Raw genomic sequence first — 27,424 nt, 5'->3', positions numbered from 1 at the left:
AAGAACAATATGGATACAGGAGAAACTCCTGGTCTCATCTGTTCTGCATGTAAGGCCTGCACAACATTTCATAAAGATCAAGCATCTGTGGAAAAGAAAATCTTGTTTGAATGCCATTGGCGATTCTTGTTTGGAAAACCACCAGAATGTGATGCATAATGGTGGAGACATCCTCAGATCGACATAATCCTACAGTTTATGCGGCTTCAATTTCCACTGCTTTCATTTAGATTGGAGTAATTGAATTTTAATAATCCAACCGGTGTCTGCTGCTAATGATTACTTTTCAGAACTTTTATAGCAAAAGGTGACTGTTGGAAACAAATTGATTTCTTTTTTGTTGAAGATTTTCACTTTATATTGAAATGAATTAAAATGGGAATTCATCATGCTTGGAGTGGTGTAATGTCATTATCAGTGTGTCTACCCACAACGTTACAGGGGACATTCTAATAGAGTTTGTGCCTAGCAAAAGGTTCTTTCACTGCTTTTCAATTAGCCATCTTCTTATTGTCTTTTTTCCCTTATTTTCTCCTTCATTATCTCCTCAAATGCTCCTCATAGCCACCTCCACCACTGGAGTCAGGCACTCTGTGCCACATACTTCTTTGTTATCACCATCAATCCAATTTTTGTGTACAGCTTGCTAAGCTGTGAACAAATAGAACAAACCAGATGATATATGTTCTCTGCCTCTTCTCTATGAGTGGACCAGTTCACTTCTGCAAGACATATTTCATTTGGAGGCCCAGCTCAAATTCACCTGGTTGAGGCACGCAAGTCCTGGGACTTGAACTCACAACCTGTTTGTCAGGGACCTTGGACGATTAGACACCTCATTTCACACACCTCATCTAGTAATCAGAATTTCACTGAAGCCAGTTTATATGATGATGCTGGTTAAGATACAGTTGGATCTTTTACTTAACAATTAAAAAGCTAAGCAATTGTGAGAAGATACAAAACTAGGACATCTTAACTTCTTATGGGGGTCACAGAATGACATTGATACTGGATCTCTTACTGAATTAACTATTGTAAACAATTTTATAACACCAAGTTATAGTCCAACAAATTTATTTTAAATTTCACAAGCTTTCGGAGGCTTCCTCCTTCCTCAGGTGAATGTTGTGGAAATGAAATCTTCGAATCCTACGCATTTATAAATCACAGAACAATTCCTGGTGATTACTGCCCGTTGCCAAGGCAATCACAGTGAGCAGACAGAGAGGTGTCACCTACAAGGCCACCGAATATACAAACCCCCCAAAAAAAAGAAAAAAAAAGAGAGATAGGCAGAGACATAGAGACATCCGGAAGGAAGACAGCAACTGTCTTCCTTCCGGATGTCTCTATGTCTCTGCCTATCTCTCTCTTTTTTTTTCTTTTTTTTGGGGGGTTTGTATATTCGGTGGCCTTGTAGGTGACACCTCTTCATCTGCTCACTGTGATTGCCTTGGCAACGGGCAGTAATCACCAGGCATTGTTCTGTGATTTATAAATGCGTAGGATTCGAAGATTTCATTTCCACAACATTCACCTGAGGAAGGAGGAAGCCTCCGAAAGCTTGTGAAATTTAAAATAAATTTGTTGGACTATAACTTGGTGTTGTAAAATTGTTTACAATTGTCAACCCCAGTCCATCACCGGCATCTCCACATCATGAATTAACTATGTGAGAGATGAACATCTAGGAAATATATAACATCATCATTTGAACAAGGGAATCAGAACATTCAAGTAGAAAGCAAAATACTGCAGATGCTGGAAATCTGAAACAAAAACAGAAAAGGTTGGAAACACTCAGCAGGTCAGTCAGCATCTGTGGAGAGAACAGACAACTTTATGTTTCAGGTGCTGACCCTTCTTCAGAACAGTTGGTTGGCAAAATGGATGATGGAAATATGCTTTTTACGCAGGAAGAATCAATTTTTCAGCGACATTCCCATGATTCACTGGGATACTTTGGACATGTTCGGAATATTTCACTGTTACAATTTGATTCAATGTCTATATACCACAGCTGTGAGGTCACATGCTACACCCACATCCACTAAGCACTGCAGTAATAATGATACTGTCTGAGGTCGTGCTCAGACCTGGGGCTTTTCAGAAAATTAACTGCAAGTGTATTTTATAGTGAATGAATACTGGGGTTTTAACATAAGTATCTATGGTAGATTTGACACCCATCGTTATATGGCTCTGTCTACATCCCTTCAGCCAAAGAATAGTTCAGTTTACAATATTCAGGATATTGTGCTGTTGTACATTCCTCATTCAGAGGTTGCACTGACAATTGTGGTGCAGTAGCATTCAGAAAAGTCCGTTTATTCACACTGGCGGTGTGGTGTAGCGAACTACAGAATTGTAATCTGGTGGTGGGCTGTGGCATTCCAAAGTCTGATCCATAGGTAACAGCACTGAATCTTCCAGTGCAAAATCCAGGCCTTCATCCTCTGTACCACACACATCAGGCTGGAATGGGTTAGCGTGGTTCTCAGCCTCAGACAATACAGATTCTTTGCTTTTACTCACAGCTCTCATTCTGTTTTAAGGAAAAGAAAATGAAAGAAAAACAATTTATTTTGATTGAATCTTTTTTCCTGAGCATATTGAAGAGAGATAGTGAAGAAAAGATCATTCCAATTTTTTATATAAATTCTAAAAGCAAATGTGATCAAACAAGTAGCATTTTAGGACAGCACGTTCTGTAGAGCACTACAAATGCAGTGACTATATGTAAATAAAAGAACATATAGCACCTTACCACGTTACTCAGAATCACCACATATAAGGATAAATTCTCTGATCTGCGCTCCACAGTAAGAAGTCAAACACAAGGAGAGTATGGTTTGGACAATCAGTGCAACGCTGTTGTGGCCCTACCTCCAATGTACACTTCTTTCAAATACATCGAGGACTGCGGGATCGGTGAATTTATCCTATGATGAATTATTTTCGAATGCAGTGACTGTTATGTAGGCAAACATAGCAGCTATTCTGCATACAGCAAAATCCCATAACAGTGATGACGCGAATGATCAGTTAACCAATTCTAATGGCGTTTGTTGAAGGAGGAATACTCTGTTTAGTTAAAAATTCACTGGTATGCACTGGCAAAAAGATTGACAGATATATGCTAATAAAAAAGACAAGCCAATGAAAGGGTTGATTAGTGCATATTGGTAAATGACACCACAGAGATGGCAGAGCTCCGCTTTTATATTTATCCTGCCAGGGATGCTGTCTTTAGTTGAGACTGGTAATTATTTTGAATAATGCTTTCTCAAAAGTCCAATTATAAAGCTGAAACTAGGAGACCAATGCACTAATGCATTGTACAATGCTGTGCAGCAGTACAAAACAGTAGAAAGATCTGAAGCTCAGCCAAGACACCTGCAGATAGACTCCTAGCATAGGCAAGGTGGCAGTGCAAGAATATTGGAGGGCCCTCATGTATATCCAATTGGCCAGTCCTAGAGTAATACTGGCAAAATCTGAGATTATTCTGTCAGAAATGGTTCATGATAAGGTGTGGAGAGGAAACACCAAAAGAGTGAGCGAAACCTTTACTAGAACTTGAAGCGAGACAATAGCAAAACAAATATACTGTGGATTGTGAATAGGTATAAAAAAAGAGACAGTGAAACTTGCACTATATCCCATCTCTCAAAAACTTCTCAAAGCACTTTGCATTTAGTGAACCATTTTGAAGTGCAGTGACATGTAGAAATATATGGTAACCATTTATGCACAAGAGCCTAGTAATGAGATGATTAACCAGTTAATCCATTTTTGATGGCAATGCTTGAGGGAGGAATGTTGGCCAGGAGAATCCCTTATCTTCTTTAAATAATGCTATGAGATCTTTAACATCCACCAGAACCACTGGAACAAGCCTTGGTTTATGTTTCAGCTGAAAGGCAGCACCTCCCTTAGTACTATACTGGAGTGTCAGCCTAGATTATTTGCTGAAGTCCTGCACTGGGGCTTTGAACTCACAACCTTCTGACTTGAAGTACTATCAATCAAGCCAATCTGTCAATTAACAAGCTGAAAATAGATGCAAAGTAAGTGCCCAGTCAAGTTGTTATGATTAACTATCATGTAGATGATATTACTATTGGAAGCAGCCTTGGCTGTGTCAGAGTTCACATATCTGGCCAAAATCACTGATAGGACAAAACAAGGCCTTTCAGATGTGAACCTTATAAAATATGTTATTGAATTGGCTACATTCCAACGTACATAAGAATCACAAGTACCTTTTGCCAAAACCCTAATAAAATATTCTCTCGGTTAAACTGAAATGAGGAGAAATAGTGACTATTTTCAAACAAAGGGTCATTCATGAAAAGATGACACTTTCTTTCTTTGGCAAGTTGGGTTTTGTTCAAAGTTCTGTTGACTCTCGAAAACTAACTTCTTCTGAATCTCTGTTTTTAATTTTCAGGTATTAAAGTTGTCAAGAGATATAAGGGAAAGCATGAAAGTATCTATGTTGCTTGGAAAATATCCAGATGACTGGAATGTGAGATAAAAGACATGGTATTAGGGATAGTTGACCACACAATGAGAGATTTTGTGAGCCATATAGACTCACAGTCAGTGGTCCAATTGTACTTTGTGCTAACGGCAGGAAATGCTCTCTGGGAAGGGTTGTCCAACACTTAAATTACACTCCTAACCAAAGTTTTACTGTTTTTGACATTTAATATTTTTAATGATATTCTCGCAGCTCATCAGGATGATTAATGTAGCTAAGATTAACCTCCAAGATTAACCTCATGAGTACTACAGTAAAGTTACTGGGGCAAGAAAGTGCAGAATAGTATTTCATTCAATAAAGTAACTCTTTAAGCACTGGTGCCTAGTTGGAGAAAGTGGGGAGTGAACATCGGAGGACATTAAAAAAAATTATATTGAATTAGAGATGGCACTGTGTGAATTAAGGATCTGTATACACTTTCAATTGGTTTTGCAAATAAAAATTGAAAACCAACAAAGCATTCTTCAGAATGCCTGTTGCTTCATTGCTTAATAATTTCTTATGTTGTATAATGTTTATGAATCATTCTTCCCCATCCCATTTCTGTTTGTGAAAATCAAGCTTTGATGAGTGACAGTGAGCTGAAAGTACAGGTCAGAAAAACATTATCAGTGAAAACTAATACATATGTTCACATCACAGTTGCAACAGAACAATGAATGTCTAATATCAGAGGTGCAAAATTTCAGGCCAATGTCTTCCAAGCTCATACGTGAGGATGAACAGTTGAATAGAATATAAGTTATTTAGAAACCACAGAAGAAAAAAATAGATGTCTTAACTGGTGTTTGTCAGACAATATATGATAGTCGATGACATTACAGCCATTATTTTCAAGACAAGGCTGCTGCTATAATATGATTTTCTCCCCATTTATAGATAGCTTTGTTTTAGTGGAAGAATGGCAATTTTCACTTTTAAACTATGCTTGGAAAAATGTGATAAAAGGACACTGCTTCTTAACAAGATTTTATGAACAATAAACATACTTTTAAAGTGAGTCGTTACAATGGCCATTGATTTCTGGGGCCTGGATTCAAATCCAGCCCAAAGCAAAGGAATGAATATCTTCGCTGACTCTAAGGTTCCCACATAAATAAGCTTGGGCAGTTTTAATTTAATTTTTAGTGGGCATGGGCCCATACCACAAAACTACTGCTACTATAGCACCAACTGACAATCTCATTCAGAGTTACCAACAGATGGCTGCTGGGAAATGTAAAAAATGCCACAGTGGTGCAGTATCTGGTGCTTTTCTGAGGTTGGGGCGGAGTAGAGGGAGCTTTGCCATGAATCTAACTGTGCTGTACCTGACCAGGTAGAGCTTGGTACTGAGTGAGTGTGAGGAAACGGTTCCTATTTCCAGCACTAACAATCTTCACTTTGATAAGCATAAAGTTCACAAAAAAAGGGGGCTTTTGCCTCTGCCAGGGAGTTTTGAGACCGGTTTGGTTGTTGAAACTGTTATGAGCTGCTTTATCTGAATGCTTCACTCAGATTCCTCCATAACATCTCCAATCTCCTCCCCTGCCTCAGCTTATCTGCTGCTGGAAACCTCAACCATGCCTTTGTTACCTCTAGACTTAACTATTCTAATGCTCTCCTGACCGACCTCCCATCTTCCACCCTCCATAAACTTGAGTTCATCCAAAACTCTGCTGCCCGTATCTTAATTCGCACCAAGTCCAGTTCACTCATCACCCCTGTGTTCACTGACCCATATTGGCTCCCGGTTGGGTAATGCCTCCATGTTAAAATTCTCATCCTTGTTTTCAAATCCCTCCATGGCCTCGCCCCTCCCTATCTCTGTAACCTCCTCCAGCCCTACCTCCAAGGTCTCAGTGCTCCTCCAATTCTGTTCTCTTGTGCATCCCCGATTTTAATCGCTCCACCATTGGTGGCCGTGCCTTCAACTGCCTAGGCCCTAACCTCTGGAATTCCCTTCCTCAACCTCTTTGCCTCTCCACCTCTCTATCCTCTTTTAAGACGCTTTTGGTCACCTGTCCTAATATCTCCTTATGTGGCTCGGTCTCAAATTTTGCTTGAAAATGCTCCTGTGAAGCCCTTTGGGATATTTTGCTACATTAAAGGCGTTATATAAATGCAAGTTGTTGAAATCTGCCGCAACAAATTCATGCAGCAATAAATGCCTCATCTGCAGGCTAAACCTTTAGAATGCACAATGGTGCTCAACATTAATGAATTAACACTCAATGCTACAGAGTGGGAATGGATACAACTCAGCTCAGTTTTCAATCACCGTGAAAGGTACTTCATTTTGACAAGCTGATGGAAAAGTGGAAGGGGAGAATTATGTTTCGGTGTCTCAGGTAACTCCTAGTGGTAGGCTACAGGAGGAGGTGGTCAAAGCAGATTACCTTGATTAAAGTAAATGGGTTTCACAGTATTTGGTTAAGCTATGGGATCTGCCATATCCTGATCTCATGAAATAACTCTTCCAGATTACTCAGGAGAGATATTAAAAAGGGTTATAAACACTGGTCACAGAATTACTTGAAAAAGGAAATTTTTTTAAAGTAATAAAAAAAGTGGATTATAAAAACACACCAAGGTAAAACTCACCGGGGTAAATATTTACTGGGAGCCAGGAAGAGAGCGAGGCGGGGGGGGTTCCGAATGGGAAGTCCGGAAGTATGGGTTTCCTGGATGTCCTTACAATTTTGATGTAAAGATATCGTTCAATTTTTTTCAGTAGATTTCCCGCTGACAGCCAGCTAGATTGACAGGCTGGCCGTCAGTCAGATGGGAGAGCAGCCAGGGAGCAGATGCCAGGAGGTAAGTCTTAGATCGGGGTCGGGGGAGGGGGTCGTCGGTTATGGGGGTGTCGGAGATCGTGGGGGGTGTCGGAGATCGTGGTGGGGGGGTCGGAGATCGTGGTGGGGGGGTCGGAGATCATGGTCGGGGGTCGAAGATCATGGTCGGGGGTCAGAGATCGTGGTGGGGGCTGTCGGAGATCATGGGGGGGTGACGGAGATCATGGGGGGGTGTCGGAGGTCACGAGGGGGGGTCGGAGATCATGGGGGGAGTCGGAGATTGTGGTGTGGGGGGGGTCGGACATGGGGCGGGGGTTGGCCTATCGTGTGTGTGGGATCGTGGCAGGTAGGCTTATTGGACCTGGAGGAAACACTTCTACTCTTCCTGGCCCACAAACAGTGTAATAAAAGCACTTACCTATTAATCTGGGCTTTCTCGCCTCCTCTTACATGGTGTGAAGCAGAAAGCCCGGGAATCCCGGCCCCCAAGAGTTAAAAATAAAAGAACCTATTAAAATGGAGGCCAGCAGTCTCCTTAAAAGATTTCACTGACCGACCCGCCTCCTAAGAGTGGGTTGGTCACCCACCCCTCGACCCGCCTCCGTTAAAACCGGAAGTGGGCGGGTTTGGGGTCGGGTTTTACATCTTACAATTTTTACCTTCCCAGCCGCCCCCAACCCACCTGTTCGTGGGGTTAAAATTTACCCCATCGTTTCTGTTTGCCTCACAATTGAGGAAGCTGCTGAACAACAGCAGAAATCATGGCTGTTAAAACAGAAACAGGTGCAACAGATTGTTGTTAAACACAAACCTTTAAGTCATTGCGCTAGGTAACACCAATTACAGGCAGCAACAAATCAACAGGAAAGATTAGAGTTCAGTCCAAATGGAACTGAAATATGCATGATGATTTAGTCATAAAATACTGGCTGACTCATTAAATTGTATAGTATTATTGTCATGCCTCAGTCTCACATGTATCCATATTTATTAAAAATTATCAGTAGGCCAATTGCTGCTTTTAGTGAGGAGTAGCACAAACAGGTAAGTGGGAGGCTCGCTAGCATTCATGTAAGTCATGGGGAGAGGGTTGATTTAGGGAGGGTCTTTCATGAGGGAAGGGCTGAGGGAGCCCATAGCAGGGGAGGCCTAAACTTTCCTTGTGGGACCTGGCAGAAGTTAAAAAAACTTACCTTAAATAGCATCTTCTGGTCTCAGATTCTCTTCCCGTTGCCTTCACCTGGCGGGAAAGCTACAGTGGCTTCCCCACTTAGGCCAGAGTTAAAATTGTAGGTGGGTGCTCTTGCCATCTGCTCAGAAGAGCAGGTTAAAGATGGAGGGAACCATGAGGGACATCAGCAAGAAAGTCAATCAGGCAGGTTAAAATCGTCCCTTTGACGTTATCAAGCCAAATGTGTCTCTGTCTTCCTCTCTGTTCTATTCTTGTTAGCAACAATTCACCCTTTGTTGCGATTCTGAAATGAGATATCCATAGTATCTGGCCTTTGCTTGCGGAAATGATCTCAGCAGCTCTCTTTTCTGTTTTGCCATATTGAGCACCTGATAGCTCATCAAGAGCTGCGCCCAACTTCTATGGAACTTTATGTGATATATCCAAACAGATTTTTGTGGCATTTAGCCTACATTGCCAGTGACTTTTCCTTCCCTCTAGGTTTACTTGAGATGCAATTTAATGGCTGGCCAAGACTGCAGGCTGGTTCCTATTTCTGTATATGGCCTCCGACAACCTAATTTTTAAAATCCCTTTTCAGGGATAGATCACCATTGTTGTTGCTAATTCCTCCACCTCACCATTTTAATATTCCATGCACATATTCCGAGTTAGTTTGAGTATCTCTGTGGAGCATTTTATATCAACATTGACCTAAGACAGGGGCAAAATGCTACTTTTGTGCATTAGTGGATGTGCAAGGTCTCACTAGAGCCAAAACCGGAAAGCTTTGGGATGCAAGACAAATAGGGAATTTAAGTGACAGCCTTGGAAAACCAGCAATTGTTTTGATCCCTGAACAGCTGTGATGTCTATAACCTGTTAGTGACTTTAACGCATTTACACTGCTGGAAGGAAGGAGAATGGTCTCATCAGGTGGATGGCTGAAGATCAGGTCCCTGTATAGTAGGTGTATAATGGACTGTATGGCATGTTTGGCACTTTGCCCATCGGGAAAGGTGGTGAGGAGGAGGGTTTAGGAGGAAATCAGATGTGAGCTATAATTCAAAGTACAACTATTTTCAGTGTGTAAATATGTTATCTAACAGTGAATTAGAAAACAATATTAATTTACTTTTGGAGGACTTCCAATTTATTTATATATAATTTTCTGCTTTTTTCTTGCGGTGAATGAATAGAAAGGGGAAGAACATGACTCATAATCTTCCAATAAAGCACCTTTCCAAAACAACAGCCTTGTTTGTTAATGCAGCAAAAGTGTTGATGCATCCTGGCTCTTCCAGAAAGTTCCTTGTAATTAACTTTAAAGAACTGGGTGCACTTACGCTAATGTAATTATTCCAAAAGGGCGGGATCTGGTTTCGAGACGCTTCAGGCACTTCAGTTCATCAGAGGCCAGCACCATTCCACTGTCAGTTTCACCTTCCTGTGGACCATAACAGGTCTAATGAGAGACATACACAGACACAAGGCTGTGCAGTGTGCTGAGAACTGCCAACCTTAACTGGGCTTGTTCTATTCTACTATTTTACTCAAATCTAAACTACAGTAAAATTATTTATTTGGACTCATTCTATGTAAGTAACACTGAGGTAAAAGGTTTAGCCTTGTACTGATATGTTATTTTTTACTCAAATAATAGACCAATAAGCTGAAAAACAAGAGTATGGAAACAATCAATCACATTATCACTCAGCTCGTAGACAATTTGACCTTAAAAAAAAACTTGGATTCAGGATGAGAAAATAATGCACTCACGTCAAACTTTTCTCTCCACTATCATATTGGAGATATTAATTTGTTTAATTTAAGTAAGTTAATGAGTTAATATAGTGGAGAGAGGAATTTAATGCAAATGTGTTGGAATGATAACATTACTCACAGTCATTTCCAGGTCCTAGGGTTTGAGGAATGCTCTTATCAACTATAAACCATGTGCTAACTCTGTGCAGTGTGGACTGAATGTTAAGCTTGTAATGCTGATGGTTTTATTTTGAGAATTTGCATGCATAATTCCCATTGTTGATAGCACTCGGCAGAATAAGTGACCCAAGCCCTGGGCTTTAGACAGTGCCCATGACCTGATTTTCATAAGCCCTGGGAGCTGCCACTGGGATCAGCACAAAGTGTAGGTCTCCAACGGACCCAATAGGGACTGGCACCATACCACATACAAAAACAGAGAGGGCAGTGCTCGTACATGACAGGTCTCCACTTGAGCACCACCTTCGTAGTGCCCTAACCCACCACATATGAACCAGATAAGGTTAGCACCAGTAAATGCATGCTGCTGGTCTGACTGAGTCACAGTAGAGATTATTTCAAATACTTTTTACTATGTTTTATCCTCTGCTGATGAAGGTGGAAAGAATCCCAGTTACGTTATTTATTGCAACCCGTATCAGATTAGGCTCCATCCATTCCTTGATACTATGGCATAAATGCTATTCATGTCAGATTAATTTTTAACCAGTCACTGTTACTATGACATATTTGCTGTTCATAGTAGATTAGGCCCTACCCATTTACTGGTACTGTGACACATTTGGATGGTATTTGTTTTGTAGCATTCTATGTGGATAGCTTTCCTGGAAATTCTGATGTTCTTGAATTCTACTGCTACATCATCTGGGAGATTTGGCAGTAGTTTAAATAAAATGCTTTTGAACAGTTCTATTCTTAAATATAATTTAGTTACAGAAATTCAAATAGGAGCTACTGTTTGTTTTTGCCTTCCTTTTTAAAATTATTTTTCACTCTACTTATTGCCACATACCATCCATTAACAGGATGGACAGACAACACATCCAATGCCACTCTGTAACTTGATGTTCATTTAAGGCACAATGCGGGGGTTAGCTGATTAAAAATGTAATATATGTCAAACTGTATAACTAGTGGAGTCAAATAAGTTACACTGAATGCTAACCAGATCTGTACATATAGAACCCAGAGTGCTATCAAGGGCTACCAAGAGTACCTGGATGTGCTAAACAGCTTTAATTCTGAACTCAAGTTCTGATAGATTTTGTATAGGCAAATGATGAATTGCAAATAGCTCACTCTTTTACTTTTCCCTGCTTCTCTGTGAGAAAGTACCTCACATTTCTGCTTGTGCACTCCCCCTGGTGGCACTGGACAAGATCAGGGACCCAAAGCATTGTTAGAAAACTTGTGACCAACTACCTGTGACACAGTGTATTGGTTCACTAATGCGGCCCACCAGTACTTTTAATTTCCCATGTGCAACATACATGTGCGGACGAGCCAGCAATCAGAGATGAAGGATTATTCTCTAGTGGTACCTGCGTGGTGCAATCAGTTATGTTATGTGTTGGAAAAATAAACAATTTTAGTGTCAAATCCTTTACTAGGTCTCAGCTGTAACTTCTAAAAACAGACACTGGTATTTTAGCTGTGGGAATGTAAAAATAAAAAAGTAAGTTTGGCTATTCTTGTTGTTCCTTTTGTACTTTTATTCTAAAGGAGCTTTATATGGTCTGTGTGTGAACTACTGGTTCACCGTGGACAGCAGTCTGAATTTGTTGTCAAGAAAACCCACTGGACAACAGTAAGGCCGACTTTCATTTAGTCCGACCTCTACTGACTTTTTGTGCAACAGCAGGAATGCATGTTGGAGGCCGATGGCCCCTCCCAGAGCAGGGGCAGGGAAATTGCTTAATGCTTCCATTAACATTAGGGTGGCATGGGATTTTCCTTTGTAAAACTTTTTTGAAAAACACCTATTTTTTTCAGAACTTTACACTGGCTTACATATTGGTGCAGTTATACGTTTTACCTACACAACTTTTACAGAAAGTTATAAAAGTGCATGTATTACCCTGCGTAATATGATGTACGAATGTTTAATGAGCTTGTATAAAATTACATTGCTATTTACTGGAGTTGTGAACTTGTTATTTTAAATGGATTTAATGGACACCTACATTAAAACAGTGGACAAAGTAATTTCATATGAATACATTAAACATATGTACATTAATATTGCACAATGTAATTTCTAGGCGAATGAGTTCATTAACAAAGTTGTACTTGTTGGTGTATAGTGTTACATGTTTCACAAATCAGGATGTTTTGTTGGTGTGGGGATGGGGGAGGGGAGTTTGAGGAGGAGGCTACAGAGGTCATGTTTCCTGTGTGACACATAACTAAGTTGGTGTTTTTGTGCAGGAGGTAGTGTTGTAAACCTTTTCCAGTAATATTTGGGTCAATTGATACCTTTGAAAAGGAACTGGATCAATACCTGTCACGAAAAGGGATTGTGGTTTACAAAGAAATTAATAGATCTATTTCATTTAAATGGAGGTTAAAGAGAGAGCATGGAAATCTTGAGTGAAGTGGAGGGGGGCTGGGAAGTCCATGATTGAGATCCTACATGGACTGTGGAAGGAATGTCCTTGATGAGCCAAATGGCCATTTCTCATTGCAAGCATCATGTTCTTCAAATTTTTTTTTATTCGTTCATGGGATGTGGGCGTCGCTGGCGAGGCTGGCATTTATTGCCCATCCCTAATTGCCCTTGAGAAGGTGGTGGTGAGCCGCCTTCTTGAACCGCTGCAGTCCGTGTGGTGAAGGTTCTCCCACGGTGCTGTTAGGAAGGGAGTTCCAGGATTTTGTCCCAGCGACGGTGAAGGAACGGCGATATATTTCCAAGTCAGGATGGTGTGTGACTTGGAGGGGAACGTGCAGGTGGTGTTGTTCCCACGTACCTGCTGCTCTTGTCCTTCTAAGTGGTAGAGATTGCGGGTCTGGGAGGTGCTGTCGAAGAAGCCTTGGCGAGTTGCTGCAGTGCATTCTATGGATGGTACACACTGCAGCCACTGTGCGCCAGTGGTGAAGGGAGTGAATGTTTAGGGTGATGGATGGGGTGCCAATCAAGCGGGCTGCTTTGTCCTGGATGGTGTTGAGCTTCTTGAGTGTTGTTGGAGCTGCACTCATCCAAGCAAGTGGAGAGTATTCCATCACAATCCTGACTTGTGCCTTGTAGATGGTGGAAAGGCTTTGGGGAGTCAGGAGGTGAGTCACTCGCTGCAGAATACCCAGCCTCTGACAAGCTCTTGTAGCCACAGTATTTATATGGCTGGTCCAGTTAAGTTTCTGGTCAATGGTGACCCCCAGGTTGTTGATGGTGGGGGATTCGGCGATGGTAACACCTTTGAATGTCAAGGGGAGGTGGTTAGACTCTCTCTTGTTGGAGAGGGTCATTGCCTGGCACTTGTCTGGTGCGAATATTACTTGCCACTTATGATCCCAAGCCTGGATGTTGTCCAGGTCTTGCTGCATGTGGGCTCGGACTGCTTCATTATTTGAGGGGTTGCGAATGCAACTGAACACTGTGCAATCATCAGCGAACATGCCCATTTCTGACCATATGATGGAGGGAAGGTTATTGATGAAGCAGCTGAAGATGGTTGGGCCTAGGACACTGTCCTGAGGAACTCCTGCAGCAATGCTCTGGGGCTGAGATGATTGGCCTCCAACAACCACTACCATCTTCCTTTGTGCTAGGTATGACTCCAGCCACTGGAGAGTTTTCCCCCTGATTCCCATTGACTTCAATTTTACTGGGGCTCCTTGGTGCCACACTCGGTCAAATGCTGCCTTGATGTCAAGGGCAGTCACTCTCACCTCACCTCTGGAATTCAGCTCTTTTGTCCATGTTTGGACCAAGGCTGTAATGAGGTCTGGAGCCGAGTGGTCCTGGCGGAACCCAAACTGAGCATCGGTGAGCAGGTTATTGGTGAGTAAGTGCCGCTTTATAGCACTGTCGATGACACCTTCCATCATTTTGCTGATGATTGAGAGTTGACTGATGGAGCGGTAATTGGCCGGATTGGATTTGTCCTGCTTTTTGTGGACAGGACATACCTGGGCAATTTTCCACATTGTCAGGTAGATGCCAGTGTTGTAGCTGTACTGGAACAGGTTGGCTAGAGGCACGGCTAGTTCTGGAGTACAAGTCTTCAGCACTACAGCCAGGATGTTGTCAGGGCCCGTAGCCTTTGCTGTATCCAGTGCACTCAGCCGTTTCTTGATATCAAGTGGAGTGAATCGAATTGGCTTCTGTGATGGTGGGGATATCGGGAGGAGGCCGAGATGGATCATCCACTCGGCACTTTGGCTGAAGATGGTTGCAAACGCTTCAGCCTTGTCTTTTGCATTCACGTGCTGGACTCCACCATCATTGAGGATGGGGATGTTTGCAGAGCGTCCTCCTCTGTTAGTTGTTTAATTGTCCACCACCATTCATGACTGGATGTGGCAGGACTGCAGAGCTTTGATCTGATCCGTTGGTTGTGGAATCGCTTAGCTCTGTCTATAGCATGTTGCTTCCGCTGTTTAGCATGCATGTAGTTCTGAGTTGTAGCTTCACCAGGTTGGCACCTCATTTTTAGGTACGCCTGGTGCTGCTCCTGACATGCTCTTCTACACTCTTCATTGAACCAGGGTTGATCCCCTGGCTTGTTGGTAATGGTAGAGTGAGGAATATGCCGGGCCATGAGGTTACAGATTGTGCTGGAATACAATTCTGCTGCTGATGGCCCACAGCGCCTCATGGATGCCCAGTTTTGAGCTGCTGGATCTGTTCTGAATCTATCCCATTTAGCATGGTGGTAGTGCCACACAACACGTTGGATGGCGTCTTCATTGCAAAGACGGGACTTCGTCTCCACGAGGACTGTGCAGTGGTCACTCCTACCAATACTGTCATGGACAGATGCATTTGCAACAGGTAGATTGGTGAGGATGAGGTCAAGTGAATTTTTCCCTCATGTTGGTTCGCTCACCACCTGCCGCAGACCCAGTCTGGCAGCTATATCCTTCAGGACTCGGCCAGCTCAGTCAGTCGTGGTGCTACCGAGCCACTCTTGGTGACGGACATTGAAGTTGCCCACCCAGAGTAAATTCTGTGCCCTTGCTACCCTCAATGCTTCCTCCAAGTGGTGTTCAACATGGAGGAGGACTGATTCATCAGCTGAGGGAGGGCGGTAGGTGGTAATCAGCAGGAGGTTTCCTTGCTCATGTTTGACCTGATGCCATGAGGTTTCATGGGGTCCAGAGTCAATGTTGAGGACTCCCAGGGCCACTCCCTCCTGACTGTATATCACTGTACCGCCATCTCTGGTCGGTCTGTCCTGCCGGTGGGACAGGACATACCCAGGGATGGTGATGGAAGAGTCTGGGATGTTGGCTGAAAGATATGATTCTGTGAGTATGGCTATGTCAGGCTGTTGATTGACTAGTCTGTGGGACAGCTCTCCCAATTTTGGCACAAGTCCCCAGATGTTAGTGAGGAGGATTTTGCAGGGTCGACTGGGCTTGTTTTGCCTTTGTCGTGTCCGGTGCCTAGTGGTCCGATGCTGGGTGGTCCGTCCGGTTTTATTCTTATTATGACTTTTTTTATCGAGATTTTACAACTGAGTGGCTTCCAAGGCCATTTAGTGTGCAATTTTAGACACCTTTCCAATCTAGATTGACAGGTCCATATTAAATACTTACTTCATGTATCACAGTAGTCTTGTTTTCTACAGGAACCTCATCAAATGTTTTCACACTCAGTGGCCTCTTCTTTGCATTGTTGCAGTTGAGTCTATCAGCAAAAGGGAAAAAGAAAGGCAACTCAGTGTAGGCAGGTTGGTAATTTGGAACAGGACATGACACAATAATACAAACATCAGGGTATTTTTCCAGAACCTTTTACACAGGAAAAGAACTTTGTTTTCTTTTGTACAATTTAACGAGCAATTCTTGATTAGTTTAATAACTAAGGGTGCATTACCCAATGACTCCTGTGCAATTGTAATTAACTTTTGGATTTGATATGTCTTCTGGGGTGAGGCTGGGGTCTGCAGAGGAGATGCCTGAATCACCATCTGTTAGCAACATAGTGTTCAAAGGAATGTAATCCTTTCCATCCTACAATAAAGAAAAGAAAGCAAGTCAGAGAATGAGAATGTGCTCAGTATTCAGCACAGGAGACTGGCCAGCTCAAGCTGCATTGCCTCAGAAATCTTTTTTGTTGATTTTCAAAATTGAATTTTTGAATATTTACATACAGCTATATATTATTAAGCCATTTTTACATTTTGATTGCTTTGTGCTTGCAGGGGGAGAACACTGACATACTAATTTTGAGCCAGAGCTCTGCTGCAAGCAGTGCATTTTTGAGGACTTATGTAATTTGATTTTGATCTTAGCCCCTGGGGTTCAAATGGGCTGGGGTGGGGGTGGGGGGGACAGTGGGGTTCTCCTTCCATTGGGTGGCGTCACTGTCATTGTCTAGTTTGGGCTTATTTCTTGTAGCTGGAGGGAAAGTTTGGGGGAGGAGCTTGTGGCAAGTGAGCCTCCAGGGATGGGCCCTAGTTCTAGGTGGAGAATGAACAACACTTTGCTTCACAATCCTGGATACAATGAAAAAACCACATTTTTTTCATTAGATTAAAAAATAGTGCATTCAGCATTTAAAGGGAACATCTCATCCTTTCAAATGAATTTGTAATTTTTTTCACTTTTTGCAACTACTGTATACACAAATGGCACTCACAATAAAGCTTGGGGACCACTTATGGCCCACCTCTACCTCACCTGTAGCCCTTGGCAGGCTTGTTGCTCTGTGTATTTCTCAGGGGGTGATTTTAACCCCCAAGAACAGGTGGGCTGGGGGCAGGTGGGAGTTGAAAATATTTGGTTTTTGGGTCGCGACCGCAACCCGGCTTTATTTCCGGGTGTAGCTTGGGCGCATAAAAGTACAGGCTTCCCACTGGAAATGTAAAGTCCAAAAATTTTGCAGTTAAAATCACCCCCTCAGTCTCTGTTTACGGCCTGTCTGGCCATGGGCCGTCACCAGAGCCGGGAATTCAGTGGCATTCCCTTACTTTCTCTTGGTGTCCAATGGAAGAAAGCAAATGCATGCAACAGGAGGAGGGACTATTCCAGCATCCACAGAGCAAGTAAAAGGGCTCTATTAAAGTTTAGAATCTGTAAGATTGTTTCTCTTTCTTGTTTGTAAGTTTTTGTGCTTATTAAGGCGAAGGATCTTTGTGCTGGGATCAGACACTTTCCATTTTCCCGGACAGCACTCTGAGGTAAGTTAAAGGGATGGTTAGATCTGAAGTAATGCACCCACCACTCATCTCCAATTCCACAAGAGCACTCCAACAGTTCCACTGTGACATTTTGTTCATTTCCTAAATTAACCATTCTGCTGCTTCTCTAAGAATAAAAGCTTCCGTAGCAATTCATGCCAAATTATTAGAATCAATAATTTTAATAGAGGTTCTAATTTTTATTTTTTTGTGTGGGGAAGTTCCTAGCTTCCATTTGGTAATTACTCAGGTTGGCACATTTGAAGACAGGAACTTATCAAATGGGGAACTGTGGTTTTAGACCCACATCTTATTACTCCATGGTTCAGAATGTTGGAGCATTCCTGAGAGCAGACCACAAGCAAGACAATGTATGGGACTGTGAGCTCTTGTCAAAAAGTTAGCAACACAGTCCCACACAATGGCAACAGATGTACAATGATGATCTTACATTGCTAGCTGCCCTTTTTTGGAATTGTTTATCAAAATGTGAATTTTTACTTTTACATATTTCTGTTGAAAATACTCAGAAAGAGATTTTACTCAAGGATAGAGGGTATCTGCTGAGCCATCACAACACTTGGCTCGGAACCTATTGAAAGGGGTTGAAATCGTGTGTTCTTAGTAACAAAAGTGCGAATGCATACGTATAATATTCCTCTGCCTACTATTTTAATGGAGGCACTAAACCCTTTGAAAACGAATGGAATAATGCCCCTTTTAAATTAGTGGACAAAAGAATTTCATATAGATACCTATTGATGTCGCATATACAATTTCAACCTGTGAGAGGAAACTTGATATATACTTGTGGGCACAGTTTTCCTTTAATAGTAACACTTAGAATACATCTGCCTCTCCCTCTGAACCTCTTTAAATGTGTGCTCAGACTAATTCAAACTGATTTATAAAAATTGCTCTTGTCTTTCTCAGAGGAAAAGAATATAAGAATGTTTCTGATGTTGACAGACCAGTTAAAAAATGATTTACTTTTGGGAGTTGTCTGAGTATAATAAAGTATGAGCTTTTTGTTCTTCATAAATCATTGTTGATGAGGTTGAAAACATGTGGGACACATTCTGCAAGCAAAGCAGGACGTTACGAGTAAACTTTGAAACACAGTTTAAACATTGCTGTGCAGTTCGTGTCTCCGGGATACGCAGTTATGAATCGAGAATCTTGGGAACCATGTGCTCGGCTGCATTTTCTTTTTATAGCAAACTGACTGTATAACATGCAATTCTGCAAATGGGCAACATGATTCTTTAAGGCATGAGAATGCCAACATTTCACATTAGTGGGTTGTGATCTATGTGAGGGCTGTAATGTGTGTGGTGGGAGTAACTACATGTCTTAGACGGTGAATGCAGATATTTTTGCAAGTGTCAACTTTTGTAAAAACTGTTATGCCGCACAGTTTATTGATTTAACTTTTACGAACTGTTACACGCTGGCATATTCGAGCATGTAATTCTGACGTATTCACCAAAGCATGATCTGTGAAAAATAAAAACTTTATTTCTTTTAAAAATTCCCACTTTATATGTAAAAATACAGATTCCCTTTCTTTTTAATTTACTTACTTTCAAAATAAGTTTATCTATCCAGGAATTAACCATGTTAATTTTGTATTTCTATTTCAGTTTGTATTTCTATTGGAATTCTTATTACATGCTGGGCCTTATGCATCAATCAGGATTTTCACAATTTCTATTCATTTACTATGTACAACAGTTGTGCACTGCACTTCTGGATTACTGAACATTTCATCAATTAGGCCAGTTAAGTGGTTATTTAGTTTTAGAGAAGTGTTAAAAGATTAGTATTACAGGTCCATTTGACTAATATTTGGTTGTTCCTACTAATGGAATATTATTTAATGAAATGAGCTGTTGCAAAATCGCAGGCACCTGCCATTTTATTTGCAGGTCAAAAAAAAACATGAGAAAAAAACAATATTATGATTAAAGATTATGCTTGGAGATTTACAATAAATGAAAATCCTTGCTGGTGTGGGACTGAACTTAATGGTTTATCTACTGCAAAGTCATGTAACTTAACTGAATACAGTCATGTTAAAAGAACAGAACCTAAATAATAATAAAGATGAATAATACCAGAAAGGGTTGGGTTTACTACCATGTATACAAGCTTGCAGCAACTGGTGCTAATAAAGATGCTAGAAACATGTGGGAGTTGGACTTCCAATGGAGAGCAACCAACTCAAGTAACTTAAGTGGAGGTGGTGTGAGTTTTTCTAAAAATAAACATAAAGATACTACCATTAGAAAGCAGTTTCTGAAGGGAGCACTGTCACTGGATTTAACAGCTTTCTTTATCATTAACTTCGTTGTTAAATGTAGAATGCAGGGATAGTGTGGTCGCAGTGTATACTAATTCTTAATTTCTGTTGACAAGAATATGCTTACTTTTCAGTGGCTAAAAATGGTGGCATGCAATTGCAGAATTTGAAATTTAAGCAGAGACAATGAAGAGCTTGTTTGTTCCATCCTGCTATTTGTTGCATCTCTTTGAAAAGCCTCTTTCTGGGTCATATTCATTTGGTAGTGCATCTGTGTACTGTGATCTGGTCTCACTGTTTGAAATCCATTCCTGTATTCCAGTCTTCCGGCTTGATGCTGAGCAGCAGTATAATAATGGCAGCGGGTTAATTTTTTTCTGACTTTTCTTTAACTTCTTCTGCAGGCTGGAGGTCCCGCGGACGTCTGAAGCTCCAGTCCCCAACTTCTCCTCCCTGCAACCTTCAACTCCAGGTCCAACACTTCCTCCCTGTGGCCTCTAGCTCTAGGTTTCAGCCTTTCTTTTCCCTATAACTTCTAGGCCCCAATTTTCAAATTTTCCTCAGACCGCCTCCATGTCTTCCAGGCCCGAGCTCACCCCTAGGCCTCCTCCAAATCCCAAGCTCTACCTTCGGCCTTCTCAAGGTCCTGAGCTGTTCCCCTGTACAAGGCCCTCTCTAGGACCTGAGCTGTCCCTCTCCTCCAGTCCCCTATCGGTTTCCCTCTCCCAGGCTCCTCAAAACTTTATTGGGGTTATATTGGATAACCCCCGAAAATGGGCGCTGGGATCGCGTTGTGCGATTAACCCGCACCCGTTCGTTGCGATGCAGGCAGCACGTAATGGCAGGGGTCCCCGATATCGGGAGTGGCTAGCACTATTTAAAGGCAGTCTGCACATCTTAAAGGGGAGCTGCACTATGGCTGCAGGAAGCGGTGGAAGTCAATTGTGAAGTGAATCTGTGCTGCAATATATTGAAGAATGGCTGCGCCTATGACAGAGGGTGCACCAATGTGCTTGGATGATGCACGAAAGGCCTTGGAAGAGGTGGACAGAAGGAGGGGCATCTTATATCCGCAGTGGAGCAGGAGGCCCTCCAGTCATATGCTGAAGAGGCAGTGGGAGGAAGTAGCGGATAAGGTCAATACCAGGAGCATAGCACCAAGAACATGGATGCAGTGCAGGAAGAAGTTCAATGATTTGACACGAGTGGTCAAGGTGAGTGGGTTCAACTGTTAAGTGGCATATCCCACCAAATGCATCACTAGCCGCATCCGCTGTTCCCACATGGAATGGGTCGTCACCTCCATCAGCACACCTGTGGAACCCACCATGATACAGTGTCTGATGACCGATGTCACGGCTTACATTGCGGCACAAACATCTGCCATCAAAGGTCTGACTGCTGCATTCAAAGCTCAGGCTGCTGCTATTGTGGCTCTGGTTCCACTGTTGAATGGAGCTTCCAGGGGGGCACAGCAGTCCAGCAATCTGTTCTCCAGTAGATCACCAGGATTGCTAAGGCGCCACCTCAGGAGAGTAGCAGTGGCGCCATGGAAGGTGAACCTGCTCTCCTCTCTCAGGATGACAGCGTTCCTGCTCCCACCCCTGCCACTCCACCGGTGCCCTTGCTGTTGCCCGTCAGCCAGCCAGGCCAGACTGCTGTAGCCCAGGCCGAGATGATGCAGTCTGAAACCGGGCCCTCCCGGCCCAGAGCTGCTTGAGGTCATCCTCCAAGGCCATCTGCACACTCCTCAATTGAAGGTCAGCAGCCTTTCACCACCCATGCTCCAGCCACTGGGGATGCACCTCATAGGAGCACAAGGATAGGTGAAAGCACATGAACGACAGGCACTAAGGGAATGCACAAGGGTGAATAGTCTCATTTTGTTTGCATAATTTCATGTGTAAATTTATAAATGTGGATTTGAATTTGCATTTGGTGGTGGTTTTTAATTCTGCGATGAGCTGAGGGAGGAACCAATGTGTAATCATAAGGAGGACGAGTTGATGTTCATGTGGGAGAGGAAAAGTAAGGAGTGTAGGACTGTTGGTGAATGGGGAGTTGTCATTGAGGTTACTGGTATCACTCATTAATAATCTGATGACACAGAGCCCTGGCAGACAGGGCCTGTCTGCTTTGTTGTCTCCCTGCCTCTTCCTTCTCTTCCTGCTGCACTTCCTCCTCCTCCTCCAATTCCTCCTCTGTCTCCTCCTCCACCTCTTCCGCCACTTCCTCCTCTTCCTCTGCCTCTGGCTCAGGTTCTCGCCGGACAGGTGGTGGCAAGGGCTGTTCCCTCATAATGGCAAGGTTGTGCATCATGCAGCATACAATGACAAATCTTGATACCCACTCAGCTGAGTACTGCAGGGGTCCTCCAGAGCGGTCCAGGTAGCGGAAGCGTTGCTTGAGGATGCCTATGTGCGCTCGATGATATTCCGTGTGGCAGCATGGCTCTCGTTCTACACCTGCTGTTCACATGTGCACGCGTTCCTGACCGGAGTCACGAGCCATTTCATGAGGGGATAACCATTGTTGCCCAGTAGCCAGCCTTTGTCTTGCCGCGTTGGTTGAAATATAGGCGGAATGTTGGATTGTTGCAGGATGAAGGAATCATGACTGCTGCCAGGGTAGTGGGCATCGACCTGCATGATGTGCTGCGTGAGGTCGCACAACAGCTGCAAATTGAGGGAATGGAATCCCTTTCTGTTCATGAATATGGCCGAGTTCAGATGTGGAGCACGCATGGCAATGTGCGTGCAGTCAATGGTACCCTGCACCATTGGGAAGCCTGCAATGTGAGCAAACCCTCGTGCTCGCTCCTGCTGCTTGTATCTGGCAAGGGGGAATGAGATGAATCTGTTTCTGAGTGCGTACAGAGCCTCGGTGACCTCCCTTATACAGCAGTGCACTGCAAACTGCGAGGTATTGCTTATATCTCCAGCAGCAGCCTGAAAGGAGCCAGAGCCATAAAAATTAAGCACCACGGTTACCTTGACAGCCACAGGCAATGCTGTCCTTGCCCTGCTCTGAGGCTGCAGTTGTGGCTGCAGCAGTTGATAAATCTCAGTCACGACCTCTTTAGTGAACCACAGTCATCCGATGCACTGGTCATCGCTGAAGAGAATTGGTCCCTGAAGACCCTCCTTGGATATGGCCCCTGCTGAGTGCCCTGCTCCTCCTCTTCCTCCTCCTCCTCCTCCTCCCTCTTGCAGCTTGTCCTGCATGATCCCTTTAAATAGCTCTGGTCGGTGGGGGGGGGGGGTGGAGGGAGGTGGGGAGGGGGTGGTCCTTCATGTCGTTTAAGTCCTGTTCAGCTGTGCGAGTTTAAGAGTGGGAGTTCCAAAATGTCACTGGCTGCTTCAAATCAGCGTTGCACACTGATACGCGTCATAATCTCCCTACTTTACATGTTGCTGACAGTTGCTAGGGTAACCACTTTTACAAGGTGGCATCCTGCGCACGTCGCACTGGAAGTGTCCGCGCGCTTCTCGAACGCCATTTTTGGGGTTTAGGTGTCCGTGTAGCACCTACAAAACGGGCGCTACATGGCCCAATTTTGTCCCCTATGTCTTTCCCTATAGTCATAAACATCTTCTTTATAAATGGATTTATTATTTCACCAACTCTAGCACACTCGGGGAGTCTTCCCCCAAGATGCCACTTTCATTGTATAAAACACAGTAAACAGAACCATCACTGGTGGGCTAATAAAAAAATGTACAACTTCTTCTGACATTTCTGCTTTCAGGAATTCTTGTCACTTCCCCACTCTCCCCCCCACCCCCCATATTATCCAAACTGCTGAGGTTCTCCTACCTGCTGAACATTGGCCTGCAAAAGATCTCCCAGCTTTTCCACCAGTTCACTGAAGGTAGGCCTTTCTCCTGACTCTCCTTGCCAGCAATCTAACATTGTTTGATAGCTAAAACAGAAACACAGCAAGAATATTAACTGTCTTGTATAGTGACATGTTAAACTATTTAAAATAGTGCAAGATCTGAGAGAGATCTGAGTTTTTGCAGAAATTTGGGCTTGTTTTCAAGCAGAATCAAGTGCATTTGGGCCTAAACTGGAATGTGTCTGTATTTACCCAGTACAAGCCAGACTTTGTATAGTGTTTTCTGGGTAGGTATTTATGTCTAGTTGTTTGTTTATTGGTAGTTGTTTCTATCTATCTGTGGTAAAATTATGTTTTGGTTATACTGATTTAAAAGTCACACCTGTGGACTCCCATCATGGCATAGTTGGTAAAAGCATTGTGTAACTGAGTCATACAGGGGTGAAAAAATAAATTTACACTTCTAACTTTTACGTTGAATGCCTGAATGACAAAATTGATCTCATACGCAGGATACAGCCCACGATCTGCTGGTCATAAAACCTGTGCAAAGTGCAGTTTACACATCAGGGGGCAGAAATCCTGCAGAACCACTGGAGCTGGTGGAAGTTCGATGGTGCAGAATTTCCACCCACTTCACTCAACCCGTTGATGACCCTGTCCAAAATCCCAGGGACAGGATTGTTGAAATAATTTGGGTGGGTGCCTGTGCCCGTAGTGGTGTAACAGAGGAGCCCACCCCACAGAAATGATGGATCTAGGAGCGGCATTCTGATGCTCTTTGAAGTGCAGCTCAGACAGGCTGAAGGCAAAGAGACCAGAATTTTTAAAAAAAACTTTCAAGGAGCTCTATGGCCCCTTTAGTAATAACAATCAATCCTTCTGGGATTGACTGGCATTTACCTTTTCAGATTCAGGCCCACAATGGCCATCTAGGTCAGCTCTCAGCAGACATTGGTCTCACTGGGCCTACCAAGGGTAATGTTGGATGGAATTCCTGGAGGATAATTGGGAACGCCTCTGACATACCCCTCAAACTGCTGGAGCAGTGTATCAGGAGTGGGCAGAAAAAGAACCCGCCCATTCACCTCGAAGCCCAACTTTATCTTTTATCAATGAGGTGCAAACTTGGTGGATCTGGATTTTGCCGCAAATTCATAGAATCATAGAAATTTACGGCACAGAAGGAGGCCATACGGCCCATCGTGTCTGTGCCCCACTGGAATTATATTTCAGTTGCGCTCTCCCAATTTGTGCAATTTCTAGGCTTAGATTTTATTTAAATTTTATCTCCAGCTTTGCTACATCTATTTGATTCTTCAAAAGCAAACCTAGATGTGATCTACATGTTGGTTTTAATTATTTACGATTGTAATATTAACCAATTGGAACAATTCTCTGAACAAAAAAAATCCCCAAGAGATTAGTAAAGAAATCTTACACTTCTGGTGTGGAATATTCAGGGGGCTTCATCCTTGTTCCTTCTTTTAACCTGTGGCAGAATTCTTCATCTATCTGGACTCCTGGATATGGAGAGGCACCTACACCAGAAGGAATCAAATAAAGATAAAATTTACTTATTTTTCCACCAATTTTCTCCCATTCATTGACTCCACAAGTATTGGGCACCCTCAGGTACCTTGTCCAAATGGCCATTAAGAATGTGTGAGACTTGACAATGACCATCAGCAGACCAGTTGACCATGGTAGACAACGCAGTCAAGCTCAATCCTGTCCTTAACCAACTTTTCCTCCTCACCACCAAAGGTCTGGATCAATTATAGCACTCCCTACCTCTAATTTTATAGAAACTAACTAACTCACCACAGATTGGGGATTGAATCTGGACCATCCTGCTCTGTCAGGCATAGCTACTCAATACCTTAACCAGTTGAACCATCAGGAGAGTCTAATAGCTCCTGTTATATCATCCCACGTGTATGTTATTTTCAGAGTCACTACAGCAAACTGCAAAACAGGATCCATAAGGAAAATTTCAATGGAAGTCATATGGAAATGAAGCAATAGCTACGAGAGTGTCGTTCTCATCATCCCAATCCCTCCAGGGACACATCTAGGAAGTCGATGATGCCTGTCAATACCATTAAAGCGGCTTCATTTTTTTTCTAAAGTTGTAATGTGGCCAATTGCAGAGTGCTTGGGGAGAAAGTAAGAGATTGTGTGGTGATTTTTCTTTCTAATCTGCTATGGAATAAGCAAAAACATTTCAAAGCATTTTAAAAGACTTACAGGAAGCTACAGTAAGTTGTTTACAAACCATCAGAACAGTGAGTTTTAAATGTCGCTGGCTTAGGTTCAATGTGACTTACCTGTGGAAGAATGAAAGGCCCTTATGGTGCCTCCTCTCTCCCACTCCCCCAACCCCAGCACATTTGAACATATGACTGTGCTGATAAATCTCTGCAGAAACTCATTTGTGGAACAAAGTGCATTCAGTCAGTAGACTTATGAAATCATAAAAGTTTACAAAAGAGGGCTCATAGATTCTACATTGTTGTTAGTCACAAACAATATAGATTGTAGGGCAGTGTGGTGACGCTGTAGGATCAGGTAAGAACTTTCCACGTCAATGAGTCACTGTTCTCACTGTTGCTTGACAAGTTGTTAAGCAGAGGTCAGGCACTCCCTCACACAGTATTATCCTGTTATTTGGGGAATTTTTAATGGAATCAATTTACATAATAACCGAAAGAAGTGCAGCATTCTATATTTCTCACCTGCGTCACAAGAAATAAAAATAGTCCAAAAATTGAGGAACTAGATAGTGAGTCATGAGTGTTGGCAACGCAGCTTACAGGGAATGAGAGAAGTGTAAGGCTGTGACATCCATGACTGTTCTCTAACCTTCTTAGTGACTACCATTGGCAGAGGGTTGGCTGCTGTGGGTGTATCATGGACTAGGGAGACTAGCGAGAAAAAAAAAATTACTCGTCACAAAGGTCTTCAGGACTGGCTTGTGTCATATATCGTATTCCCTCTCCCCAATAAATTATAGATTTTATTCTATTCTAGTTTGCCCTTTTTTTTGTCATGTCAAAAAACTCACACAGCAAGATGGGGCAGAGTAGGAGTCTGGATCATGACTTGGGTTTTCTGGCTTGCTTCGTTAAGGATGAAAACCTCAATAACCAATACCTCCACACCACAAAATACAAAAGTAGGTGGAAAAAACAGACTTCTGTTTAAAATATTCTCCCTTGAAATTGGGGTCTTTGATTATTAGCATATGAATACTTAACCTGTTCATATGAAATTCCGTTGTTCATTATTTTGATGGAAGCCCTAATGCCTCTGTTAAAATAATGAACAAAGGAATTAAATACAATGTGTTAAGTATTAAATCAGTAATATTTAAAGATTCCAATTACAAAGAAATTGTCCTTGCATGTTTATTTTACATTTTAGAAATTTCTCAACCACCTGTTTCCAAAACTGGCCACAACCTTAATTGTTTCATTCATCCACCATATGCACCTTATAACAACAATTACACTCCCACTTTACTTCCTGAGACGAATTTTCCGTCTTTTGTATTTCAATATGTTACAGCCAAAGTATGTTACAGAATGAGGGAGTTCAATCAATACTGGATAAGTGGTCAAATGAATATGTTATTAAAATGAGACATTGATTTTCAT

The 27,424-nt window shown here is 42.6% G+C and overlaps 1 protein-coding gene across 1 annotated transcript in view; it reads right to left on the bottom strand.

Annotated features, from left to right (window-relative positions):
- Nucleotides 1-1,590: 1,590 nt before the first annotated feature.
- kdrl (kinase insert domain receptor like) overlaps nucleotides 1,591-27,424 on the bottom strand; it is a 167,928-nt gene continuing 142,094 nt past the window's right edge. Inside the window, exons 25-30 of the mRNA XM_067997139.1 lie at nucleotides 25,207-25,306; nucleotides 23,744-23,849; nucleotides 16,320-16,456; nucleotides 16,040-16,130; nucleotides 9,844-9,944; nucleotides 1,591-2,548 (exon numbers count right to left, since the gene is read on the bottom strand). Coding sequence (XP_067853240.1) covers nucleotides 2,335-2,548; nucleotides 9,844-9,944; nucleotides 16,040-16,130; nucleotides 16,320-16,456; nucleotides 23,744-23,849; nucleotides 25,207-25,306 — 749 coding nt within the window. The 3' untranslated portion in view covers nucleotides 1,591-2,334. The remainder of the gene's footprint in view (nucleotides 2,549-9,843; nucleotides 9,945-16,039; nucleotides 16,131-16,319; nucleotides 16,457-23,743; nucleotides 23,850-25,206; nucleotides 25,307-27,424) is intronic.

Source organism: Heptranchias perlo, chromosome 15 (assembly GCF_035084215.1).
Source record: "Heptranchias perlo isolate sHepPer1 chromosome 15, sHepPer1.hap1, whole genome shotgun sequence".
Lineage (NCBI taxonomy): Eukaryota > Metazoa > Chordata > Chondrichthyes > Hexanchiformes > Hexanchidae > Heptranchias > Heptranchias perlo.
Note: the sequence above shows the minus strand (reverse complement) of the source record. Positions and strands in the feature narration are given on the sequence as shown.